Source organism: Miscanthus floridulus, chromosome 16 (genome assembly GCF_019320115.1).
Source record: "Miscanthus floridulus cultivar M001 chromosome 16, ASM1932011v1, whole genome shotgun sequence".
In the NCBI taxonomy this organism is placed as follows: Eukaryota; Viridiplantae; Streptophyta; class Magnoliopsida; order Poales; family Poaceae; genus Miscanthus; species Miscanthus floridulus.
The window spans coordinates 20044333-20066421 of NC_089595.1; the positions used below are offsets into that span (position 1 = coordinate 20044333).

Below are 22089 nucleotides of genomic sequence, written 5' to 3' on the forward strand. Positions count from 1 at the left end.
CGTCCTTGTGAAGCGCTAGAGAGTGCTCTAATTCATGCTCTAGTTTATAGTGATGAAGTTCTAGGCTTTATGATTGGAGACTTAAGCTATGTGGCATATCTACATAAGTGGAGCGAATTATTAAATATGTAGCATGCATGGATGTACTCCTACCATACCCTTTTCTTGTGGATTTGAACTTGTTCTCTCTAAGACCTTAAGTATTGATGTACGAACTATTGAGTGTTAATGGTTTGAATGGGTTGATACTTGTGATACTTGGATTTGAATGGGTTGATATATTAACGTAATATTATTAGTAAAAGCTCCATCTGATACGAATACGAATTAAAACAAAAGGGTAAAAAAAAGAAAAGGAATAAACTTTAGTACTGGTTAGTTTTTACTGACCAGTACTAAACTGCCGTCCACTGCCCTCGCCGGCGAGCCAGTCATCAGTTCGCGGCCGGCGCCGCTCGCCGCCATGGGGCCGGGGCCACCGCATGCCGTACGGACTGGAATATTATGCTCGTGATTACAGAGAATATCCATTCTACATTATTTCTCCTAGCTCGGTCGATGAATGATCAATCGAGCTCGGCCTTCAATTTGCACTACCGGCCTTCAAGGAGAGTTGTTTGTGGAGCTCGGCCTTCAACGGATCGGAGCGACGCCGGAGAAGCTAGGTAGTACCTGAACTCAGCTAGCGGCGCCGGGGAGCCGCGCCGGCCTCTCGAGATCACGGTGGCCGGTGGTCTTAATTCGTTGGCGCGGAAATGTGGTTGGGATCGATCAGGTCCCGTACGTCCATCTGCCCCTGATTCTGAATTTCCTCTGACTGGCCGGGCGCCAATCATTGATCTCTCATCTCTCTCCCATTCATTTAGAATCAAACCTGGCCTCTCTCCGATCCGTCACTGGCCACCGCCCAACCCCACTGGAAAGAAACTAAAATCAATCCTGGCCTCGAATTAAACTATGGTTAGTTCCTGAACAATGCCTGACAAGTGGTCTTACTTTGTTAGCGTGGAAATGTGGTTGCATTGAGATGGATCAGGTCCACAACTTGTTTGTGGATCCAATCCCAACTTTCAACATCTCCTTGCCGGGACTCAACTGAAAACTTGCATTGCTTGCTCCCAGCAGTCCCAATAATGCAACCTTAGGTACTCTCTGATCAATAGCCTGACTTCTCTGTCACGATGGGTCCATCTATCTCACAAGGCAGATCGACATTATGTATGTGTACTAGATGTCCTTGTTGTCTGGACTCTGGACATATAACATCAGTGTGCAACTACTAGGTTACAGGAACAGGGGCAAGTACACCACCTAAACCGTATAACAGCACAGTCTGCAGATCGAGGTCATGGCAACCGATGCAATAATTTCGATGGACCACGGACATACAGGACGGTTTTGAATACATTCCACCGGTTCTGGGACCAATGCAAGAACGTATAGCCAGCTAGCTCAATCCAAAAATGCAATCACTAAATCTTGCCAATGTGTGTTAGCCAATGATCGATCGATTACTCCTTCCACTGAAAAATAATACGAAAGCCATATTTTACGAGTCGCGGCTTTGGGTATCTCCCCACCATCAAGTATGAACGATCTGTTCTACCAATGGGCTGAGCAAGGGGTGTAATCCAAATCTATACTTATTGACGCGGGCTACAGTTTTATGTTGGGCAATATAGCCGACTAGAAATAATGTGGTTTTTGACAGATGCCGACCAAAATCTTTTTTTAGGTATTATTCAGGGGAACACACTGGCTCCGGTTTTGGACCAAGTTGTAGCGAAGTGAAAGCGATCGGGACCTCTTCGTTTTAGCAAGTCGGTCCTTCAAGATGGAAGCACTTCGTTTTTTTTTATTTCAAATGGATGGTCCTTCAATTTGAGAATTGGATTTTGAGTTGGTTTATTTGTTAAAAACTTTGCGGGATCGTAGCAAAAAGCTACTTTATGTAATAATTATGGATTGACCCTCTTTGTTTGAGGAGGCTGAAGCCGGATTGCTATCCATTATCTAAAAAAGTAGATTACCATTTTGTGATTTCGTTGTAACGTTTTGGATCAACTGCGCGTGAATACTGCACTGACTGTGTGTTACAGAGAGATGCGATTAGTGGCAAACTATGTAAAAAAAAGGCAAAGTATTAACCCTGTATCTCCTTCTCTGAAAAACCCAAATAATAATAGAAAGTAACTCAGACAAGAGGAAGTAATATCCAACACAATAGAGTTATATTAACAAAAGGCAGCTAAGCTCTGTTGATATTTGATGAAGACTCATGATCTATGATTTAAAAGCTCTCAAATCCCGTTGGTCCGGTGAATGCTTGAGTCACAAACAAGCATCTGGATTCTGGCCTTCATCATAAATCATAAGTAATGGGTTAAGTGCACCAGGTCTCATATCACCTCAATTCAATTGCCACTAAATGCAGTTGAGATGAGAACATAGGCTTCCTGGTTTATGCTGGCGACCAATCTTGTGATCTTTTCAGCTCATCTACTAGCACCATAATAATGCAATCTACAGCATGCAATGTACAACAAATAGGAAATGGCAAAGATTGGTGGTGATTATCCTTTTCATGTATTGTATTTGCACCCTGAAGATTTCCATTTTCATATCTTTCAAATGAAATGGAGTTTGTAGTTGAAATTTCCAGGGATTTAGCTCATAACTTTACCTTCAGCTTTGCAATTTTTCAGAAAATTTGGGAACTTCTACATATGTTTCTGCCGAATTTATACCATTTTCAGTTTTTTGCCCATTTGCAGCCCTTGTTTTTTTTTTTTCTGCAGGCCTCCCTCATGACCCGCCCAAAATACAGCCTTCCTTGAGATTTTTCTGTAGGCCTGATGGCCCATACAATACGAGTACGGGCCCACAAGCGAACCAACCCATCATGATGATGGTTGGATCGAAAATAAAAATTATGATCCATTCAGGCCCATCACTCTGCTCTGCGTCTGCATTCATTCAGTTAGAATACGAGTATACAAGCCCAGAAGCCCATCATGGATTGGACCGAAGATAACAATGACGATCCATGTAGGCCCATTATAATTTTGCTTATTTTATTTGATCCACCACTCATATATCCTGCAGATTTGAAGTCTTTTTCTTTTTTCTTTTTTTGGCGAAATGCAGGTTTGAAGTCAGTTTCGTAAAGAAACTTTCTTTGACAATACAATCGCATTGTTACAGTCTTACAGATCGTATTTGTTTGGCTACAGCACGAAGCGGTGTAGCCATTGACAGAACCAAGCCTAGCTTGCCAATGACCTGCTGTGTGCTCGTGTCGCGCCACCGTGCCGTGCTGCTCGATGTCTGGCGGCGCTCGTGGTTTGCCCACTCAGACGCATCATGCATGCATGGCCTGGCAGCCCACGCAAGCATGTCCTCTGTCCAGCTGCTTGCTCGGCCTGCTGGCGGACACAAGCCTTGCAACACCATGCGGCCCAGCCCACTACTGCATCAAACGAGCTTAACAGGGGACACGAAAAGGTCGATGCCGTTTCTCGCCATACGCGCCGCCCGGTGTGCCGTGGCTTCTCACCGGACTTTCGCCGGAATCCGGTATCCGGCCATCGATGGCCATGCGGGCAGCACCAGAGGGGAGCGCGGAGGATGTGGGCAACCCATTTTTGAGGTGATGGAGAGAGGATAGGGGTCCAGGTCATGCAACTACGGCATCTAGGGTTGAAAGGTTTCTTAGCTTTGTTGTTGGTTGGCGTATGGTACCTGGCCTCCGGAGTCGGAGCAGGTTAGCAGAGCACGTGGATTCAATTTGGATATGGAGGCTCCGTTCGGCTTATCTTATAATCTGCACTATTCAGCTTGTTTTTTCAGCCGGAACAGTGTTTTTCAGCCAATTCAGCTAAATTTTAGCAAGCCGAACGGAGTCGGAGCCGATGGTCCACAGCAATATCACGAGGACCTTTTACGTTTTAATAGTAAAGTTTGGGGATCTTTTTACAAAATCATCAAGACATATCCAAAGGACCGCGGGTTGATTACGAAAAAGTTGAGGGACTTTTTTGGAAAACAACCACGATGGTTACTTTAATATTAGGTAGAGATTTTGGTGGTTTTGTTGTACTAGCTAGCTCAAAGACGACTGTAGGAAAATGAACAATAATAATTAGCGTTAACGAATTTTGGTGGTTTTGTTGTACTAGCTAGCTCAAAGTTCCTGAATTTGGATGAATGATATGATGTACTACTGTTGCACGGATCAAAGTACAGATAAGGACTCCAGACTTCAGCACTGTGGCATGCATGATAGATGCATGTGACGTGGCCACTTCACATACCATGATCGTTTCAATTCTACTAAAAGCTACTGATATTGCCATCACACATAAGTTTAGATACGCATCCATGATATCGATATGGTGTTTAGATCCACATCATTGATCTTTTTAATATGAATATATGCGCTACAGATTGATTGCAAATGCTATATATACATTATTGGGAAAGGAAAAAGTCAATTTTACTCCTTTCACCTATCCACTTTGTCCGCTTAACCCCCTAAACAAGGTTTTGGCTCACTTTACTCCCCTGAACTATTTCATTTGGTCCAATCTACCCCCTAATTAGAATTATCTTTTTTGTTTCTTCGTGTATGACTTGAATTTTGAGTTCAAATTTTGTGAGCATATACAAAACATGATGCCTTATGTTAGAAAATTAAACTAAGAATGTTTCATGGTTATTTTCATAGGTTAGGAATATTTAATACTAAATTGATCTTGATATACAAAACTGTACGAAAAGTAATCATGAAAAAATTCTAATATTTTTTTAACATGGAGCATCATGTTATAAGTCAACTGACAAAATCTGAAATTAAAATTCAATTTGTACGCGAAGAAACAAAAAAGAGAAATCTAATTAGAGAGTAGATTGGACCAAATGAAATAGTTCGGGGGAGTAAAGTGAGCCAAAACCTTGTTTAGGGGGTTAAGTGGACAAAGTAAATAGACGAGGTGAAAATAAACTCTACCATTTCACTTGGAACGATTTCAGCCTTGGAGTAGTCTGGTGTACATGTACGCCTTGATTGAATTATTGATCCATCATTACTAGTGGGTAGTACATCCATATTATTGTACAGTCGCACTTTTTAGAAAAAATTGTACCAACTGTGAGAAATTTTCTTATATGCATTTATTTTTGTTGTTTTATTGAGAAATTGTGCCAACAAATAGTAAATGTTTTTGCTGTCGAATAATATAGTGCAAGCATCTGTGCATGAAATAACAAAATTATTTTTTGTTAAATATAATACAACAACAATTTTTTTAAAAATCATCTCCTTATTTTTCAATATGGTGACATGATAATATATATGTGGGGTGGAAATTATGCCACCAATGTTCGGTGCCCTGCTATAATCTCTCCCTGGATTTATCATTTTTCAATACACTACTAGAAAAATGACCTCTCGTCCCGAGGCTCAGTACCGGTCTAACGGCTAGTCCTTGAGGGGGCGCCCGTGAGCCCCTTTAGTACCGGTTGAGGGCACCAACCGGTACTAAAGGGTGCACATTAGTACCGGTTTCTTCCCCAACACGGTACTAATGTGGCACACCCCCTTTAGTACCGGGTTGGGGACAGGTGGGCCATGTGCCCACCTTTTTCGTTCCCCACCGTCAAGCGCTAGCGGTTGAGTTTCCCAGGTGCCATTTGATGGAAAACGGCACCGTCTCCTTCATGAAACGAATCGCGTGCGGGTAACGGGATCTCTTCCCATTTACTCCGCCAACTCTTCAGATTCCATCTCCATTGTTCCTGCTCAAAACCTTTCGCCTCCAACCGTGCAGCCGCACAGGAACTCAACCCTGCACGCCGCCTCTCACCTTCCAAGCTTCGCCGCATCTCCGGCCTGGAGCCCCCGAGCATAGTGAGGGATCCATTCCACCGCCCGCTGCCGTATAGCCCCCGAGCGTAGCGAGGGATCCATGGTGCCAAAGCAGCGAGTCGTGAAGAAGCCGGAGAAGAAGGTGAGCGCCAGCGCGGGAAGCCCGCTGTCTCACGACCGAGAGTGATGGCCAGCGTGGTAGACCTTGGACTGGCTCAACGCTCTGGTGTGGAATGGTGTCTTGCCAGACCAGGCAACGAGCATTTGGCGGCCCGGCGCAGGTGAGGATTTCCCCACCCCCAAGACCAAGGAAGCCGTCATCTTCGAGTCATTTTTCCTGCGCGGATTTGGCCTACCCGCACATCCGTTTCTCCACGGCCTTCTTTTCTTTTACAGGATTGAACTTTTCCATCGCAATCCCAATTCCATTCTTCAAATTTCTATCTTTATTCATCTCTGTGAAGCTTTTCTAGGCATCGAGCCCCACTTCAATTGAAGTGGTAGCCTCGTTTCTAGACCTGCTTCTTGTTGCCCTGCCAGAAACACTGAGGAAGGGTTAGCTCCCGGGTTAGGTAACATGATTTCATTTGTATAGCTGGGGAAGAAAAACACAAGTGACTGGTTTGCATCATGCATAAGAATGTGACCTTGAATAAGATATGCTTCATTAATAATAGAGTGAGGTGTTTGGATGTAAGGGATTGCAACACCATCAAGTGCTCCAACTTTTGAAGCGATGCTAGTAATTAAAGAGGTACACTCAATAGGACCAGTCATCTTGAAATTTTCTAACCATTGAGCAATCATGGGTTTGACAGGAGAAACTTTGATTTAACCATAGCATAAAGAATTTTAAGCTCATCATTACGAACAGGCCTAACATCATCTCCAGGAAAAAGAGATACAGCAAGCCATTTATGCATCAACCTCAAGGCAATTCAACATTTCTGCAAACCTAGCTCAACATTGAGGTAATCTAGTTCAACATTTTGTGTAGTATTAATTGTTAAAATAGTGTATCTAAAATGTTGAGCTAATACATAAAAAATGTTGAGCTAGTATATATTATTTCAACGTTTCAAAAGTCTAGATTCAACATTTATGGAAACCTAGTTCAACATTTTAGATAAACTGGTTCAATATTTTGCGTAGTATATATTGTTGAAATAGTGTATCATAAACGTTGAGCTAATATATAAAAATGTTGAGCTAATATATCTAAAATGATGATAGTAAAAAAACAAAAATAAAAAATATATACAGTCATGTGGGATCTCAATCCGTTTGAAAATTTTTGAAAAGGCTCATAGTTTAATCGGAATTAAAACTAAATGCACCGTTAGAGAGATAAGTAAGTTGAGAAGTTTAAAATCAAACAGCCTGTTCGCTTGGTCGTAAACGATCGTAAATTTCCAGCTAGAACAGTATTTTTCTCTCACACCAAACCAGCCAACAGTAATAATCCACGATCGTATACGATCGTTTGAGCCCAGCCGAACAGGAAAAAAACTCACATCACTAGCTGACACCTATCCGTCCTTTCAGCTCTACCGACTTCTCGCCAGCATGCTAGCACATGGTGGTCCCCAGCCCTCGTCGCAATGCACCTGGGCCGCTAGCATGCTCCATCTGGTCCGTTCGCTTAATTAATTATATGCACACACATCTTAAAGTGGAATCCCGACCGACTTCAAGCGCGCAAGCAGGCCCGTTCGAGCATCGAGGCCCACTACAATTTGGGCCCAGCGCTCGGCCGCCAGGGGCCAGATCTCAGTGCCCGATGGCGTTGCCGTTGCGTGGAAGGAGAGGGCGGAACCGACGAGGGTCGCCGGCCGCTCCCACCCCGGCCGAACGCGTCCTCGACGTCTGACCGACTCCGGCTGGGGCGGCAGGGCCTCCCGCAGGTGAGCGCTTCCATCCGTGGTCCGCAGCAGTAATGTCTGATTTTTCGCTTTCTTCTCCGTAACATTTAGATAGTTTATCTTTTGCATAGGTTTTGCTAAGGTTAGAAAAAGATGCCATAATTAAGAAGTAGATTTTTAAGTTGCCTAATTCACTCCCCCTCTTAGGCGTCACGGTCCCCTACACTCCAACCGCGCAGCCACACAGGAACTCAACCCTGCACGCCGCCACTCACCTTCCAAACTTCGCCGCATCTCCGGCCTGGAGCCCCCGAGCGTAGTGAGGGATCCATTCCACCGCCTGCTGCCGCATAGCCCCCGAGCGTAGCGAGGGATCCATGGTGCCAAAGCAGCGAGTCGTGAAGAAGCCGAAGAAGAAGGTGAGCGCCAGCGCGGGAAGCCCGCCGTCTCGCGACCGAGAGTGATGGCCATCGCGGTAGACCTTGGACTAGCTCAACACTCTGGTGTGGAATGGTGTCTTGCCAGACCAGGCGACAGGCATTTGGCGGCCCGGCGCAGGTGAGGATTTCCCCACCCCCGAGACCAAGGAAGCCGTCGTCTTCGAGTCATTTTTCCTACGCGGATTTGGCCTACCCGCACATTCATTTCTCGCGGCCTTCTTTTCTTTTACGGGATTGAACTTTTCCATCTCAATCCCAATTCCATTCTTCAAATTTCTATCTTTATCCATCTCTGTGAAGCTTTTCTAGGCATCGAGCCCCACTTTTTCTAGACCTGCTTCTGGTTGCCCTGCCAGAGACACTACTCCTACGAGCTTCCTCTTGTGGCACAAGAGGAAGGGTTAGCTCCGGGGTTAGGTAACAGGATTTCATTTATATAGCTGGGGAAGAAAAACACGAGTGACTGGTTTGCATCATGCATAAGAATGTGACCTTGAATAAGATATGCTTCATTAATAATAGAGTGAGGTGTTGGGATGTAAGGGATTGCAACACCATCAAGTGCTCCAACTTTTGAAGCGATGCTAGTAATTAAAGAGGTACACTCAATAGGACCAGTCATCTTGAAATTTTCTAACCATTGAGCAATCATGGGTTTGACAGGAGAAACTTTGATTTAACCATAGCATAAAGAATTTTAAGCTCATCATTACGAACAGGCCTAACATCATCTCCAGGAAAAAGAGATACATCAAGCCAACATTGAGGTAATCTAGTTCAACATTTTGTGTAGTATTAATTGTTAAAATAGTGTATCTAAAATGTTGAGCTAATACATAAAAAATGTTGAGCTAGTATATATTATTTCAACATTTCAAAAGTCTAGATTCAACATTTGTGGAAACCTAGTTCAACACTTTAGATAAACTGGTTCAATATTTTGCGTAGTATATATTGTTGAAATAGTGTATCTTAAACGTTGAGCTAATATATAAAAATGTTGAGCTAATATATCTAAAATGATGAAACTAAAAAAACAAAAACAAAAAAAAATATAGTCATGTGGGATCTCAATCCATTAGAAAAATTTCGAAAAGGCTCATAGTTTAATCGGAATTAAAACTAAATGCACCGTTAGAGAGATAAGTAAGGCTGTGTTTAGTTCGTGAAATTTGGGAATTTGGCTACCATAGCACTTTCGTTTTTATTTGGCAATTAGTGTTCAATCATGGACTAATTAGGCTCAAAACGTTCGTCTCGCGATTTCCAATCAAACTGTGCAATTAGTTTTTTTTCGTCTACATTTCATGCTCTATGCACGTATCGCAAGATTCGATATGATGGCTACTGTAACACTTTTTTAGAACTAAACATGGTCTAAGTTGAAAAGTTTGAAATCAAAACTCACATCACCCAACACCTATCCGTCCTTTCAGCTCTACCCACTTCTCGCCAGCATGCTAGCACATGGTGGTCCCCAGCCCTCGTCGCAATGCACCTGGGCCGCCAGCATGCTCCATCTAGTCCGTTCGCTTAATTAATTATATGCACACGCATCTTAAAGTGGAATCCTGACCGACTTCAAGCCTGCAAGCAGGCCCGTTCGAGCATCGAGGCCCACTATAATTTGGGCCCAGCGCTCGGCCGCCAGGGGCCAGATCGCGGTGCCCGATGGCGTTGCCGTTGCGTGGAAGGAGAGGGCGGAACCGACGAGGGTCGCCGGCGGCTCCCACCCCGGCCGAACGCGTCCTCGGCGTCTGACCGACTCCGGCAGGGGTCCTCGGCGCTTCCATCCGTGGTCCGCAGCAGTAATGTCTGATTTTTCGCTTTCTTCTCCGGAATTCGTCACATATATATGTCATCGTCCTGTGTTTATCCTTTTATGCTGCAAAGCTTTCACGATTTTGATCAGAGATTTGGTCATGTTTGTGGCCACAGAGACACAGTCTAGCCAGCCTAGTGAAAGTGCCACTAGTGATTGCAATACGTACGGAAATTGCCAAATACAAATATACGTTGTCTAGTCGATGGCAGCGTGCAAGATAGGTTTTTCAGCTTTGTTTTGTGTCTGTTCTTTCTCCATCTCAATCATCAATCAAATGGGCTGAGCAAATAATTGGAAGTACTGGGTCATGAGGTACCCTTTAGTACCCGGTGATGTTATGACCCGGTACGAAAAGGTCATTCACGAGTTACTTCAAAACGAAAGCATCTCTTTGTCCATTACATGTGCTATATAGATGAGATGGTAAGTAAGCCTTGCGCGAGGCTTGAAGTCTCCCAAGTTCGAATCCCCGCACCGCGTTCCCACATATTTTGCGTCGAAATTGTCTGATTTGTGACTTGCGACAATGCGCGTCTAGGAGCCTCTAGGCTGTTCAGAATTTTTTTTTTCGAACCGGTACTAAATGGCGTGTTTAGTACGGTTGAGCTACCTGGTATGAAAACACTTTGCATTTAATACCGAAGAAGCGGTACCGATCGGATGCCCGGCACTAAAGGGGTTCCCGACCCGCACTAATAGTCAATCCTCCAGTAGTGATATCATAAGGTTTCTTATGCTGAAACCTACTCAACTGAGTTCGAGTCCTCGACTTGGTTCGGGTATTCATATGTTCTTGAATTTATTTTAATAATTTAGCTTGCATTATTATTTTAGTGGTAGATGACATGCCCATAGACAGCTAAGCAGCAATGCATCCGTGATGACTTTGTCCTCATAGCAGTAGTGTTGTGTGTGTATTTATAGGAATGAATATTCACACGTGCCTCACCACTGTATTTCGGGGGGAAACGTGATGTGCGAGTAAAATTTGGCTTGATCCTGTATGTTGTGGAATCGGTGCTTGCAAGAGAGATGTACGTAAGGATATGTATATGTACCTGAGGGCCTGTTTCAGCTTTTGTACTTTTCTGAAAAGCTGTTGCTGGCTTTTTTATTCTGAAAAGCCATCACTAGCTTTTATAAGATGTGTTTAGCTTTCTGAGCTCAAAAGGCTACGAAAAGTTCACAAAACTGTGCTTTCCAGTTTTACGTATAAACTCACTTTTCTGAGCTTCCAGCTTTACGGAAGCTGCATGAGAAATTCACTATTTGTTTAACCTTCTAGCTTTTCACGTTGAGAAACTGGCAGAAAGCTCAAACAAACAGCCTCTAATGCAGGTGATCTTCTAAACACCGTTAGCATCTAAACTGCAGGCGGACAGAAGATCACAGTGAATCCAAACGTTATCTACCAGCTAATACACTGTGATTTCATCAACTTCTATTGGACAAGAAACTGGACCTGCGAGGGTATGACCACCCCAGGCATTGCATTAAGAAGAAGACCTTCTCACGCAGGCCCAAAAAGTCCCCGAACCCCTGCCCCACCCTTACACAGCGGCGCCGTCGCCCTTAGAGAACGAACCGGATTGGACAAGAAACATCATCAGCGTCTAAACTGCTTCGCGAGGCATCAGCAATGTGAGGCACGTTTAGGCCCACATTGATAATATCAAATTGAAATTGCGTTACCATAGGTAACGATTGCGACCCATCAAGGCCCATCACAGTCACGCTGGCAAATAGGGTGCAACTCATCTTTAAAGTCTATATTAAGCTCATGTACAACATTTTTTTAACATCCATCAACATTTGTTAACATTCATTAACATTTTCTGAAAAAGAACATTTGGCTTAATTGTACCAACATTTCTTGACGCTAGCCAATATTTTTTTTATATGTACCACCATTTTTCTTTAACTTTTTTACACTCACAGACATTATTCCCATGGTTCGAAAAAACCTAATTAAACCTCGTTTACTCTCGATTAAACCTGAAGCGGACCCCTAGCATCTCGTTTAGGGCCTAGGCGTTCAATAAAACTCTGGACATGTCTAAGTGCTGCGCATAGGCGTGAGACAGTGCTTAAGCGGCGTAGAAACACGAAAAAGCGGTAGCCTCGGCGGCTTGATGGGCTATGTGTGGCCGTGCGGGCTGGAGAGTAGGAAAAAAGCATGCAGAAGAGCCAGGTAAAAGGGAAACAAGATGTGTGGGGATCAAAATTGCAAGTCTTTTCACCACTTCTTTGCAAGTTTGCAAGAATTGGAATCGAAATTTACTTAATATGCAACTGCAAGTTTGATGTCTGCTAGTGCTAGTTGCCTAGTTGGTCAATGAATTGGATTGGGGTCTGCAGTCTGCTAGTCTTTATGTGTGCTACCTCTTTAGTCTTTATGGGGTAGATATTGGATTGAGGTATGTTCACTGACTTGTTTTACTACTTAGTACTTACTACTAATCTTATTCTCAGCAGCACAAAAATAAAAACACACACAATCGATTAATCACGTTTAATCTACGTTTAATCTTCCTAGGTGCTAGTCAGTAGGCTAGCGCCTGCCTAGCGCCTAGCGTTTTCTTGAACCTTGATTATTCCTCAACAATTTTTTTCACGCACCAATTTTTTTTTCATTCATCAACATTTTTTGGCTCAACATTTTTTTTGACATTCATCAAATTTTTTTTTGCATTCACCAACATTTTTTTGCTCAACTTTTTTTGCATTCATCAATTTTATTTCGTAAAACATGTTGAGATAGTCCATCTAAAATGTTGAGATAGGTCTTTGGGCTGTTTGTGGGCCTATTATTGGGCTACTGTTGTGTTATAGATGTTTAGTTATCTATCTACCGAAAGATAGATAGGATTTTCGGGCTGATAGTCTATTAATAATTTTTCATTAAATTGGTAGAACAGGTATATGTCTTCAAAATTGATAGAATTAGGCCCGTTGATAGAATTAGGCCCGTTTATATCGGGAGCTCCCTCCCTGCTACTTGGGCCATGACGCTTTGGATCCCCCACAAAAATCCACAAACGCAGGCAGGGCCGAGCCAAGAAGACGATTATGTATATTTGGATCCATCCCGAATAAATCCAAAATGGTTTTTACCTGATACCGACCCCGGCGGTTTCGATTTTTACCGAAAACCGGTCTGTAATCGGTAAAAACCGGACAAATTCAAAAAATGAATTGCCAGCGCAACCGGTAAAAACCGCTCGGTAACCGGTAAAATCCTTACGGTAAACCGTCCGAATTCAAAAATTCCAAATTTGAAAATTTTGAATTCGGGCGGTTTATTGTGCGGCCGAACCGGTGTCGGACCGGAGCGGTGGTTTTCGTCGGTTTTGTAAACCCTATTTGTGAATCGCTGGGAACATTGCGCTAAAGACTCGGTCATAAAGATGAGATAAAAGCAACAAAAGAAACTAGGGTTTCAAGATTCTCCGTCGCATCGAATCTTTGGACGCATGCATGAAGCATTAAATATAAATAAAAAATAAAACTAATTACACAGTTTAGACGAAATTCACGAGACGAATCTTTTAAGCCTAATTAGACCATGATTGAACACTAATTGCCAAATAATAACGAAAACGCTACAGTGTCGTTTTGCCAAATTTTTCGACAACCAAACTGGCCCTAGAATAAAATGAGATTATGCGCTGGTGGGCCCGGCGCCGGGGTGAGAGAAGACACGGTACCTAATACTTTCCTCACCTTTGCAGTGCTGTAGGCCCGCCACTTCCCTTCTGGCCCACATGTCATGGAGGCGCGCGAGGAGGGGTATCGGTTTCACATGTCATGGCAAATAAAGAAAGGCCCAAGACACGTCAGGCTGTGGGGGATAAGGGAAGGCACCTCCACCACTTGCGTTGCCTTCGCCTTTGCTTTTCCCCGGCGGCCTGGGAACCTCGAGCTCGCCCGCCTAGGAGCTCCAGCAGCCGGTCCGCTCCGCCGCCGGTGTGGCAACCACGCCGCCGTCAGACCGCCTCGCGCGGCCACCGGTCGTCCCCGCGATACACCGCCGCCGGTGCGCCGTGCGCGGCGGCGCTGTCCCGCCGCTCCTCCGCCTACCGTCCGCCTGCGCCACCACCAGCTAGCGCACCGGCAGCACCGCGAGCTGACGCGCCGCCCCGACGTTGGTCCTTCCCGAGCCCGGTGTCGTCACCAGTGTCGCGGAGAAGCTAATTACTTGAAGCAATTTGTAGAAACGAATAGTACTGGTTCGTTCACTTATTTCTTTGCTCAAACTTAATTTCTGCTTAGAGTTTGTGCCTTGTGGTGGGACTAAATTAGCTGCTTATTCTGCTGGTTGCATGCAGGAGATCGAGCTGCGGGCGCACGGCCGGATCGGAGGAGGATAGATCAGCCGGATTCCTGTTGGTTGTGTACTTGTGTTCCTGCCGGCGGAGAAGCAACCATGGCCGAGTTACTGTTAGTGATCGGGCCACTGATCTCCACGGTGAAGGAGAAGGCATCCAGCTACCTGCTGGACCAATACAAGGTGATGGAAGGCATGGAGGAGCAGCGCAAGACCCTGGAGCGCAAGCTGCCAGCAATCCTGCACATCATCCAGGATGCGGAGGAGAAAGGAGCCTCCCGACCTGAAGTAGCAGCTTGGCTCAAAGACCTCAAGACAGCGGCCTATGAGGCCAACGACGTCTTTGATGAGTTCAAGTACGAAGCGCTTCGGCGAGAAGCCAAGAAGAAGGCCCACCACAGCAAGCTTGGATCGGAGGTAGCAAGGCTCCTAGTCCCCGCTCGTAATCCCATTGTATTCCGTTACAGGATGGGCAAGAAGCTATGCAGGATTGTGCAAACCATCGAGGCCCTGGTCACCGAGATGAATACATTTGGTTTCAGACACTTGCAGCAAGCACAGCCATCAAGGCAGTGGCGACAGACAGATTCCATAATCATTGACTCCGACAGAGATATTCTTAGCAGATCTAGAGATCGGGAGAAGAAGAAAATCGTGGGGATGCTCCTTGATCAAGCTAGCAACATGGATCTCATGGTTCTTCCAATTGTTGGGATGGGTGGGATGGGCAAGACCACCTTTGTGCAACTCATTTACAATGACCCTGCAATCGAGAAGCACTTTGAGCTTCGGAGGTGGTGCTGCGTGTCAGATGATTTCGATGTCAGTACCATTGCAAGCAACATCTGCCAGACCAATGAGAAAGGTCGTGAAAAATCATTGCAGGAGCTCCAGAGTATAATAAGTGGAAAAAAGTACCTCATTGTGTTAGATGATGTATGGAATCGGGATGCTGATAAGTGGGGAAAACTAAAGACCTGCCTTAAGCAGGGTGGCAAGGGCAGTGCAGTACTAACAACAACTCGTGATGCAGAAGTGGCTCACATTATGACCATGGGTGTAGCTGAAGCCCATAATATCGAGAATCTGAGTGACGAGCATTTAAAGGAAATTGTCCAGAGCAGAGCATTCAGCTTGCAAAATCCAAATATTGAAGAGCAAGATGGCATTCTCAGTGGATTTGTTTGTCGATGCGTTGGATCTCCCTTGGCTGCCAAAGCCTTTGGCTCTATGTTGAGTAACAGGACTAGTATAAATGAATGGAAGGATATATTAGCTAAAAGTAACATTTGTAGTGAGAAAACCGGAATTTTACCGATCCTCAAGCTCAGTTTTGATGACCTGTCCTCAGATATGAAGCAGTGCTTTGCATTTTGTGCTTTATTTCCTAAAGATTATGAGATCGATGTGGACCTCTTGATTCAACTATGGATGGCACATGACTTCATACCTGTGCAGGAGGATGACAACCCAGAAACCGTAGGAAAATATATTTTCGAGGAGCTAACTCGGAGGTCATTCTTTCAAGATGTCAGGCAAACACTTCGAATTGCCTATTCTGGAATGTTGTCGCTTCGTAAGTCAACCATATGCAAGATACATGATCTCATGCATGACGTTGCTCTATCTGTTCTGGGGACAGAATGTGTCACTATAGTTGGTAAGCCGAGCGTCAACAAGCTGTTGCTAAATCCGACCCGCCACGTCTTCTTATCAATGTATGGTGTTAGTACTGTTTTCTGGAAAGAACATGTTACAAGTCTACTGAATCATCTATTGAAGAAACAAACCGCAACGCTCCATACGTTGTTTTCTACAGAATATGCTGACTCCCTTGATATATCAAAGTACACTTCACTGCGAGCATTACACCTTCCAGCTTACAACTTCCGATATTTAAGACAGGAACAGCTTACAAGGCACATACAACACCTAAGGTATCTTAATCTGTCGTCATATAGGTTCGAGAAACTTCCTGAAGGTATAAGCATTATGTATAATCTACAAACGTTGGACATCTCTCATTGCATAAACCTTCGTCAACTTCCAAAGGATATGAAGTATATGGCAAACCTCCGACACCTCTATACCAATGGATGCATATCATTGACGTGCATGCCTCCAGGACTTGGACAGATCACTTCTCTGCAGACTCTAACATATTTTGTTATTGGTGGTGGCTTGGGATGTAGTACTATCGGAGAACTTCAAAACTTAAACCTTGGTGGAGAGTTAGAGTTAAGTGGTCTGCAAAATGTAACAGAAGTGCTTGCAAAAGCAGCCAGTCTTGAAAATAAAGAGAGACTCACACACTTATCTCTCGAGTGGAATGATGATGCCCGTGAGAAACCAGATTCTCATAATGAGGTGTTAGATGCCCTTAAACCTCATCATCGGCTGGAGATGCTAAGCATAAAGTCCTACAAAGGCACCAATTTACCGTCATGGATAACAGATCTTAGTCTGTTGCAGCACTTGACTGAGCTCCATCTGCTTGGTTGTACGCTGTGTGAGGAATTTCCTCAATTCTGCCGTTTCAAAGCCCTTGAAGTTCTGTATTTGGAAAATTTGGACAAATTGCGAAGCCTATGCAGCCATATGGTGTCTACGCCATTTCCAGCACTGAAGCAACTCCGGTTACATGATTTGGAGAGCTTGGAGAGATGGGTCGCAACAGAAGGAAAAGAAGATGAATTAACCTTTCCTGTACTTGAGGAGGTTGATATAAAAAACTGTCCAAAGATGACTAGCCTACCTGAAGCACCAAAGCTCAAGGTTGTAAGGCTGGATGAAGGCAAGGCGCTGCTCTCCTTAGGAATAGTTAAATCAAGGCACATGTCTTCAATTTCTAAGCTAATGCTGTCTGTCCGTGACACAGAAACACTGCCTCAGATAGATTATAATTGGGATTCATCACAGAAACTGGAACTATCTTTGGGTGGCACAGAAGCCGCACCTCTCTCACAACTGAGCATATCTGGCTGCAACTTTTTCTTCGTATCAAGCCAGTCACAGCTAACACCTGGGGTCTGGAAATGGTTTGAACATCTTGCAGATTTCACAATTGAAAACTGTGATGTGCTCATCTACTGGCCAGAAGAAGTGTTCCAAAGCTTGGTATCTTTGAAGAACCTGTGGATTATGTCCTGCAACAAGCTAATAGGGCCCAGACAAGCGAAAGGTGGCAAACCTACACAAACAACAGATCAAGTCCTGTCACATCTAAACATGATAAGAATACACCGTTGTGAAAGCATGGCACAGCTCTTCATTCTTCCCCCATCTATCAGATTTATTTATATTGAGGAATGCCCTAAGCTTGAGTTCATATGGGGAAAGGAGGAGCATCTTGACACATATACATCGCTGGAACATTGCCGCGACCCTGCATCCACCACTGGTACCCTAGAGCAATCGCCGTCTCCAATTATTCGTCGTCCATGCCTCGTACATCTAACAATAGAAATCTGTGATAGCCTGGTAACACTTCCAAATCTACCACCGTCCCTCAAACATTTAGGCATCTTCAGCTGTGAGAAGCTCTGCTCTGTGTCAGGAGACCTATGTGCACTCGAGTCCCTAAATATTTGTCACTGCAATAAGTTACAGTCAGTCAATTCCTTGGGAGACCACCCATCATTACAAACACTGTTTCTTTCTGACTGCCCAAGCCTTGCATCTTTAGGATGCGATGGTGGTCGTGGGAGTTACTCTGCTCTTCAGTTCCGTAAGATCGAACGCTGCCCAGCCATAGACATGAAGCAGTTTTACTAACGCCATCAAACAGCTGCTGGACAGCTTTGAATATGAAGACGTATCACACGTTCATTCAAGAAGCTCTGATGAAGGTACGACCTTTCACTTTCCTCTTATTCAATTTGTTTCCTTCAAATTTCCCTGCTTTGCATGCCCTCCTATTTTGTTGACGAACTGGTTGATAGATGGGTTTGCGGGGTGGGATTTTGGGGTTTCATCTTCATTCCGGCTTTTAGATGGTCCTTTCTCACTGATGTAACCCCACATATTGTTGGTTTATACGGCTATTGGTTTTCAGTCTTGTCTCTTGGATGCAGTTGACGTGCATAGAGAAATTCTGGAAATATGTGCTATCCCTTGGTGTTGAGATCAGCTGATGCGGAATCACTGAAGTACTACTGAAACGAGATCCTGATCGGTCTCAGTTTTGGAGAGCAATTCGTGGTGAATGGAAGCAGTCCCAAGGCTTCAAGAACTCAGGGAGTCGTGCTTCAAGAACTCATGGAGTCGTGCTGTACCATTCTCCACTGCCAGGGCCTAAACTAGGTACGTGGAAGGCGCACTGTGTTTTGTCAACAACACAATTCCTTTATATAAGTTGGTATAGTAAAAAAACCATGCCTTCGTCTGTGTTAATCAAATCTCATTTAGCACATATATGGGGACGTGTTGTTAACTAGTTACCCCCCATGCTTTTCATTTTTTCTGTGCAGACATGACCCATTTGTCCTTAAAAAGCATAAAGGAGGGCACTCACATGTACACACGACTGCCATCTGGAAGCTTCGTTGCAAGCCTCTGCTAACGATGACAGGCCTGCAGTGGATGACAAAAACGACCAAGTTTGTTTTCACGGCACTACCAGCTGCTGGTAATTCTCTTGTCACTAATGTACAGTACTCCATTCTGTCATCCATCAAAGCCGTGGAGACTATGATGTCACTCTGAGTCCTTCAGTTTGCCACGTGAGCTGATGAAGCAGAAACAGATGATGATGATGGATGATATAGCCACCGGGACCCACTGCAGGTTATTGGGTCACCATACTTCTATTATGAAAATGTGGCACTTGCTCCAAAAGACATTTGGACAATTATTTCAAGATTCCTTTATGATATTCAGCCAGAGTAGGTGGACTCGTAGATCTCATGTTGTACCATTATTTTAGGATTGGTGTATCTTTTTGTCTCCCAAATTAACGGTCGTGATGTGATCCTATGCTCTAAATATCTCATTTATGTAAGACTTTATATATGCACAAGATTATGTCGATAGGTTCTTAGGAATCTACATTATCGATATAAATCGTAGTTTGTATATTGCGATGATTAACGGTCACGATGTGGACGGTCCTAGGTTCTAAGTATCTCATTTATGTAAGATTTAATATGTACGATGAATTTCATATGTAATGTACTCTAGTTAATATTTGTGATGAATTTTTATCTCTACTATTTGATATATATATACATATATACATGTGACAACCTTGTCGTAATGGAACATTTTATTAGAATTGCGCGGGAAAGAAAACTGCTAGAGGCGGACAGTTTCAACTCCCGCCAATTTAGCAACTTTAGTACCGGTTGGAAGCATGGCCGGTACTAAATGGAGGAATTTAGTACCGGGCAAAGGCTGGAACCGGTACTAAATGGCCCTAATTTCAGATCCTGCCACTTAGCAACTTTAGTACCGGTTGGGAGTCCTGCCTGGTACTAAATGGAGGAATTTAGTACCGGGCAAAGGCTAGCACCGGTTCTAAAGTGTCCCACCTACAAATGCTTCGTCTTCTCCAAGCACTTAGCAGTTCCCCCCTCTGCGCCGTGTCGTCCCCGTCGCCCTAGCCCACCGCCACCGCCTCGTCGTTGTTGTCATCGCCGTCGCCCACCGCCGCTGGGCCGGTCCCATCCCCGTCCCCATCTCCATCACCGTCGCTCATCGCCCCATCCCCGGCTCCGTCGCCATCACCCGTCGCCCCATCCCCAGCTCCGTCGCCGTCATCATCGCCCCGTTCAAGACCACCGCCACCCCGTCCCCGGCCGCCGTCCCGGTCACCGCGCCTCTCCCTTCCCCGCCTCCCCCGCGGGCCACTGCCGCGCCTCTCCCTCCCCCGCCTGCCCTGCGTGCCGCCGCGCCTCCCCCGCGCGCCCTCCCCGGTTAGGTTTTCTTTTTTTTCGATATTTTTTATTTTGATGCATTAAAATGATTTTGCTACCCGTATTGGATTAAAATGGCTATGATTTTGCTTGAATTGAATACCAATTTGTATTGGATGCTAAGTAATTATTTTTTGTGATACAATTATGGACAAAAGCTATATCTCTTAGAGGACATGTAGATATTCACGGGTAGCATTGTGATAGAATTGTGGATGGCTATGAGATAATGGTCTAGATTTATTTCAATGTATATGATGTGCGTATATGACAATGTATTATTAGTGGCAAAGTTGACTAGTTAAGAAAAATGGTGGCAAATTATCTTATCACAATTTTATTTGGACAGTTTGGGCTAACTATGTCAAGTGGAAGTTCTTCTCGCCGTGGTGGTGGCGGCCGTGGAGGTGGCCGCCGTGGTGGTGGCGGCCGTGGACACTACATTTTCGAGGAGCCATCGTTGGCTTGTCCTTCAGGAATTCACTTCCCTAATCGCGTCATTGACTTGCCAAAAAGCGATCGAAGCGGATGAACAATTCCCAACATAGTAATATTCTTTCCTTCTTGTAATTAGTTTTTTTACTACACATGAATAATTCCTAAATTTACTTACATACAATGTAGCTTATCAACAATATTAGATGGCTGAAAGATGTTGTCGAAGCTCTAGGTGATACTTCTCCTTTAGTGCAATACGAGATAGTTGGTCCACGGAATTTTAAAAGAGTAAAAATCTCTTTTCAAGTAACTTTTCGAGAAACACAGACCAACCGGATGAGAGTACCAGGACAGCCCATCCCGATGGTTTAAATTGCCGCATGGGGTCAATTAGCACCAGTGGCGGATCCAGAAACGGGCTGCACCCCGGGCTAACTAATATAAGGCTAAAAATCTTAATAGTCATAGACTATTAGATATAACATAGTTTCAAAGAAGACAAGTAACGATATTGATTCAAAGAGCTCAAACAATATGTAGAACATTGGGGCTAGAAAACTGCCAAATGAAGAGCCTTAGATGAAAAAAAATAAGTTGAGCCTTAGATGAAAAAAAAACCATATATGTCTTCATGATTTCGTACCACTTGTACCGACATCCTCAATACTACATATTTTTTTTAAAAAGCGTGTTCTTCAAAAAGCAAGATAACACTATGTATTGAAATGGACTAATACAAGTATAGAACATGCACCTTTTTTTATGAAGGCAAACCCTCACGTGGCAAATTCATCTTAGAGTTTCTTAAGCCTTCAAATGTTGCAACTGCAAAGTAAGATATGAAATGGATTTACATTCTAGTGTTCTAACTTCTCTACCCTAAGATATGAAATGTTGCAATTGCAAAGTAAGATTTAATAATAGAAATCCATGCTACGGAGTTGCAGTGGAGTAGCGAGTACTAGTAGGGAGTATGGACCAGACTAGAGTTATGGATCTTACCTTAGTCACCTGTGAGGCAGTGACCTGCCGCTACGGGACAGCCTGTCGGCTGCTGCAGAGTGTGTGTGTGGGTGGGGGTGGGGGGGGGGGGGGGGGGGGGGAGGAGCCGGGACGCGTGAGCCGGAAGCCGGACAGGAGGGCAGGAGAGCGCGGAGGCCAGAGGTGGAGCGATCGCCGTCGGCCGTCGCGGTCTCCTCTCAGTCTCCGCGTCGAGGCCGAGAGCGGAGAGCCAAGTTGGGGCTGCGCTTGCGGCCAGGGCTAGGATTGGAGGCTGCTGGCCTTTCCTCCCGTCGGGGTGGGCTATTGGGCTAGCTGGCCTTATTACAAGGTTTTTAAGAAACTTATTCCCAGAGTTTTTGGGCCTTGCCCTGGGCTGCAGCCCGGGGCCCAAATCCACCCTTGATTAGCACTAAGTAG

At 44.6% G+C, this 22089-nt stretch overlaps 2 protein-coding genes and 1 long non-coding RNA gene across 6 annotated transcripts; 2 read left to right on the forward strand and 1 right to left on the reverse strand.

Annotated features, from left to right (window-relative positions):
* The first annotated feature begins 13854 nt into the window (after window positions 1-13854).
* On the forward strand, window positions 13855-19574 carry LOC136511823 (putative disease resistance protein RGA4). 4 transcript variants are annotated; one of them, XM_066505844.1, is made up of 5 exons: window positions 13855-14222; window positions 14322-18168; window positions 18394-18622; window positions 18790-18947; window positions 19034-19574. In XM_066505844.1, exon 2 carries the CDS (start codon window positions 14420-14422, stop codon window positions 18092-18094), a length of 3675 nt encoding a protein of 1224 aa, XP_066361941.1. In that variant the 5' UTR covers window positions 13855-14222; window positions 14322-14419; the 3' UTR covers window positions 18095-18168; window positions 18394-18622; window positions 18790-18947; window positions 19034-19574. The 4 variants fall into 4 exon arrangements, with proteins under 4 accessions (XP_066361941.1, XP_066361942.1, XP_066361940.1 ...); XM_066505845.1 differs by having other exon boundaries at window positions 19059-19574; XM_066505843.1 differs by having other exon boundaries at window positions 18394-18677; window positions 18790-19574.
* Window positions 19575-19684: 110 nt separating this feature from the next.
* Window positions 19685-20237, forward strand: LOC136510375 (uncharacterized). Its single transcript, XM_066504848.1, has 2 exons — window positions 19685-19720; window positions 19881-20237. The coding sequence occupies exons 1-2, from the start codon at window positions 19685-19687 to the stop codon at window positions 20235-20237; spliced, it is 393 nt and encodes a 130-aa protein (XP_066360945.1).
* A 1002-nt stretch (window positions 20238-21239) lies between these two features.
* Window positions 21240-21758, reverse strand: LOC136512658 (uncharacterized). The gene is made up of 3 exons (XR_010773174.1): window positions 21673-21758; window positions 21425-21495; window positions 21240-21336 (listed from the first exon to the last, which is right to left on the reverse strand). It is a non-coding gene; the product is annotated as an uncharacterized lncRNA (long non-coding RNA).
* Window positions 21759-22089: the final 331 nt, after the last annotated feature.

Bases quoted from the DNA above. Each gene is read 5' to 3' on its own strand.
- LOC136511823 (XM_066505843.1), top strand. From the start codon at position 14,420: ATGGCCGAGTTACTGTTAGTGATCGGGCCACTGATCTCCACGGTGAAG.
- LOC136510375 (XM_066504848.1), top strand. From the start codon at position 19,685: ATGGAGGAATTTAGTACCGGGCAAAGGCTGGAACCG. The intron at 19,721-19,880 runs GTACTAAATGGC...CCAAGCACTTAG, and splicing joins CCGGGCAAAGGCTGGAACCG to CAGTTCCCCCCTCTGCGCCG.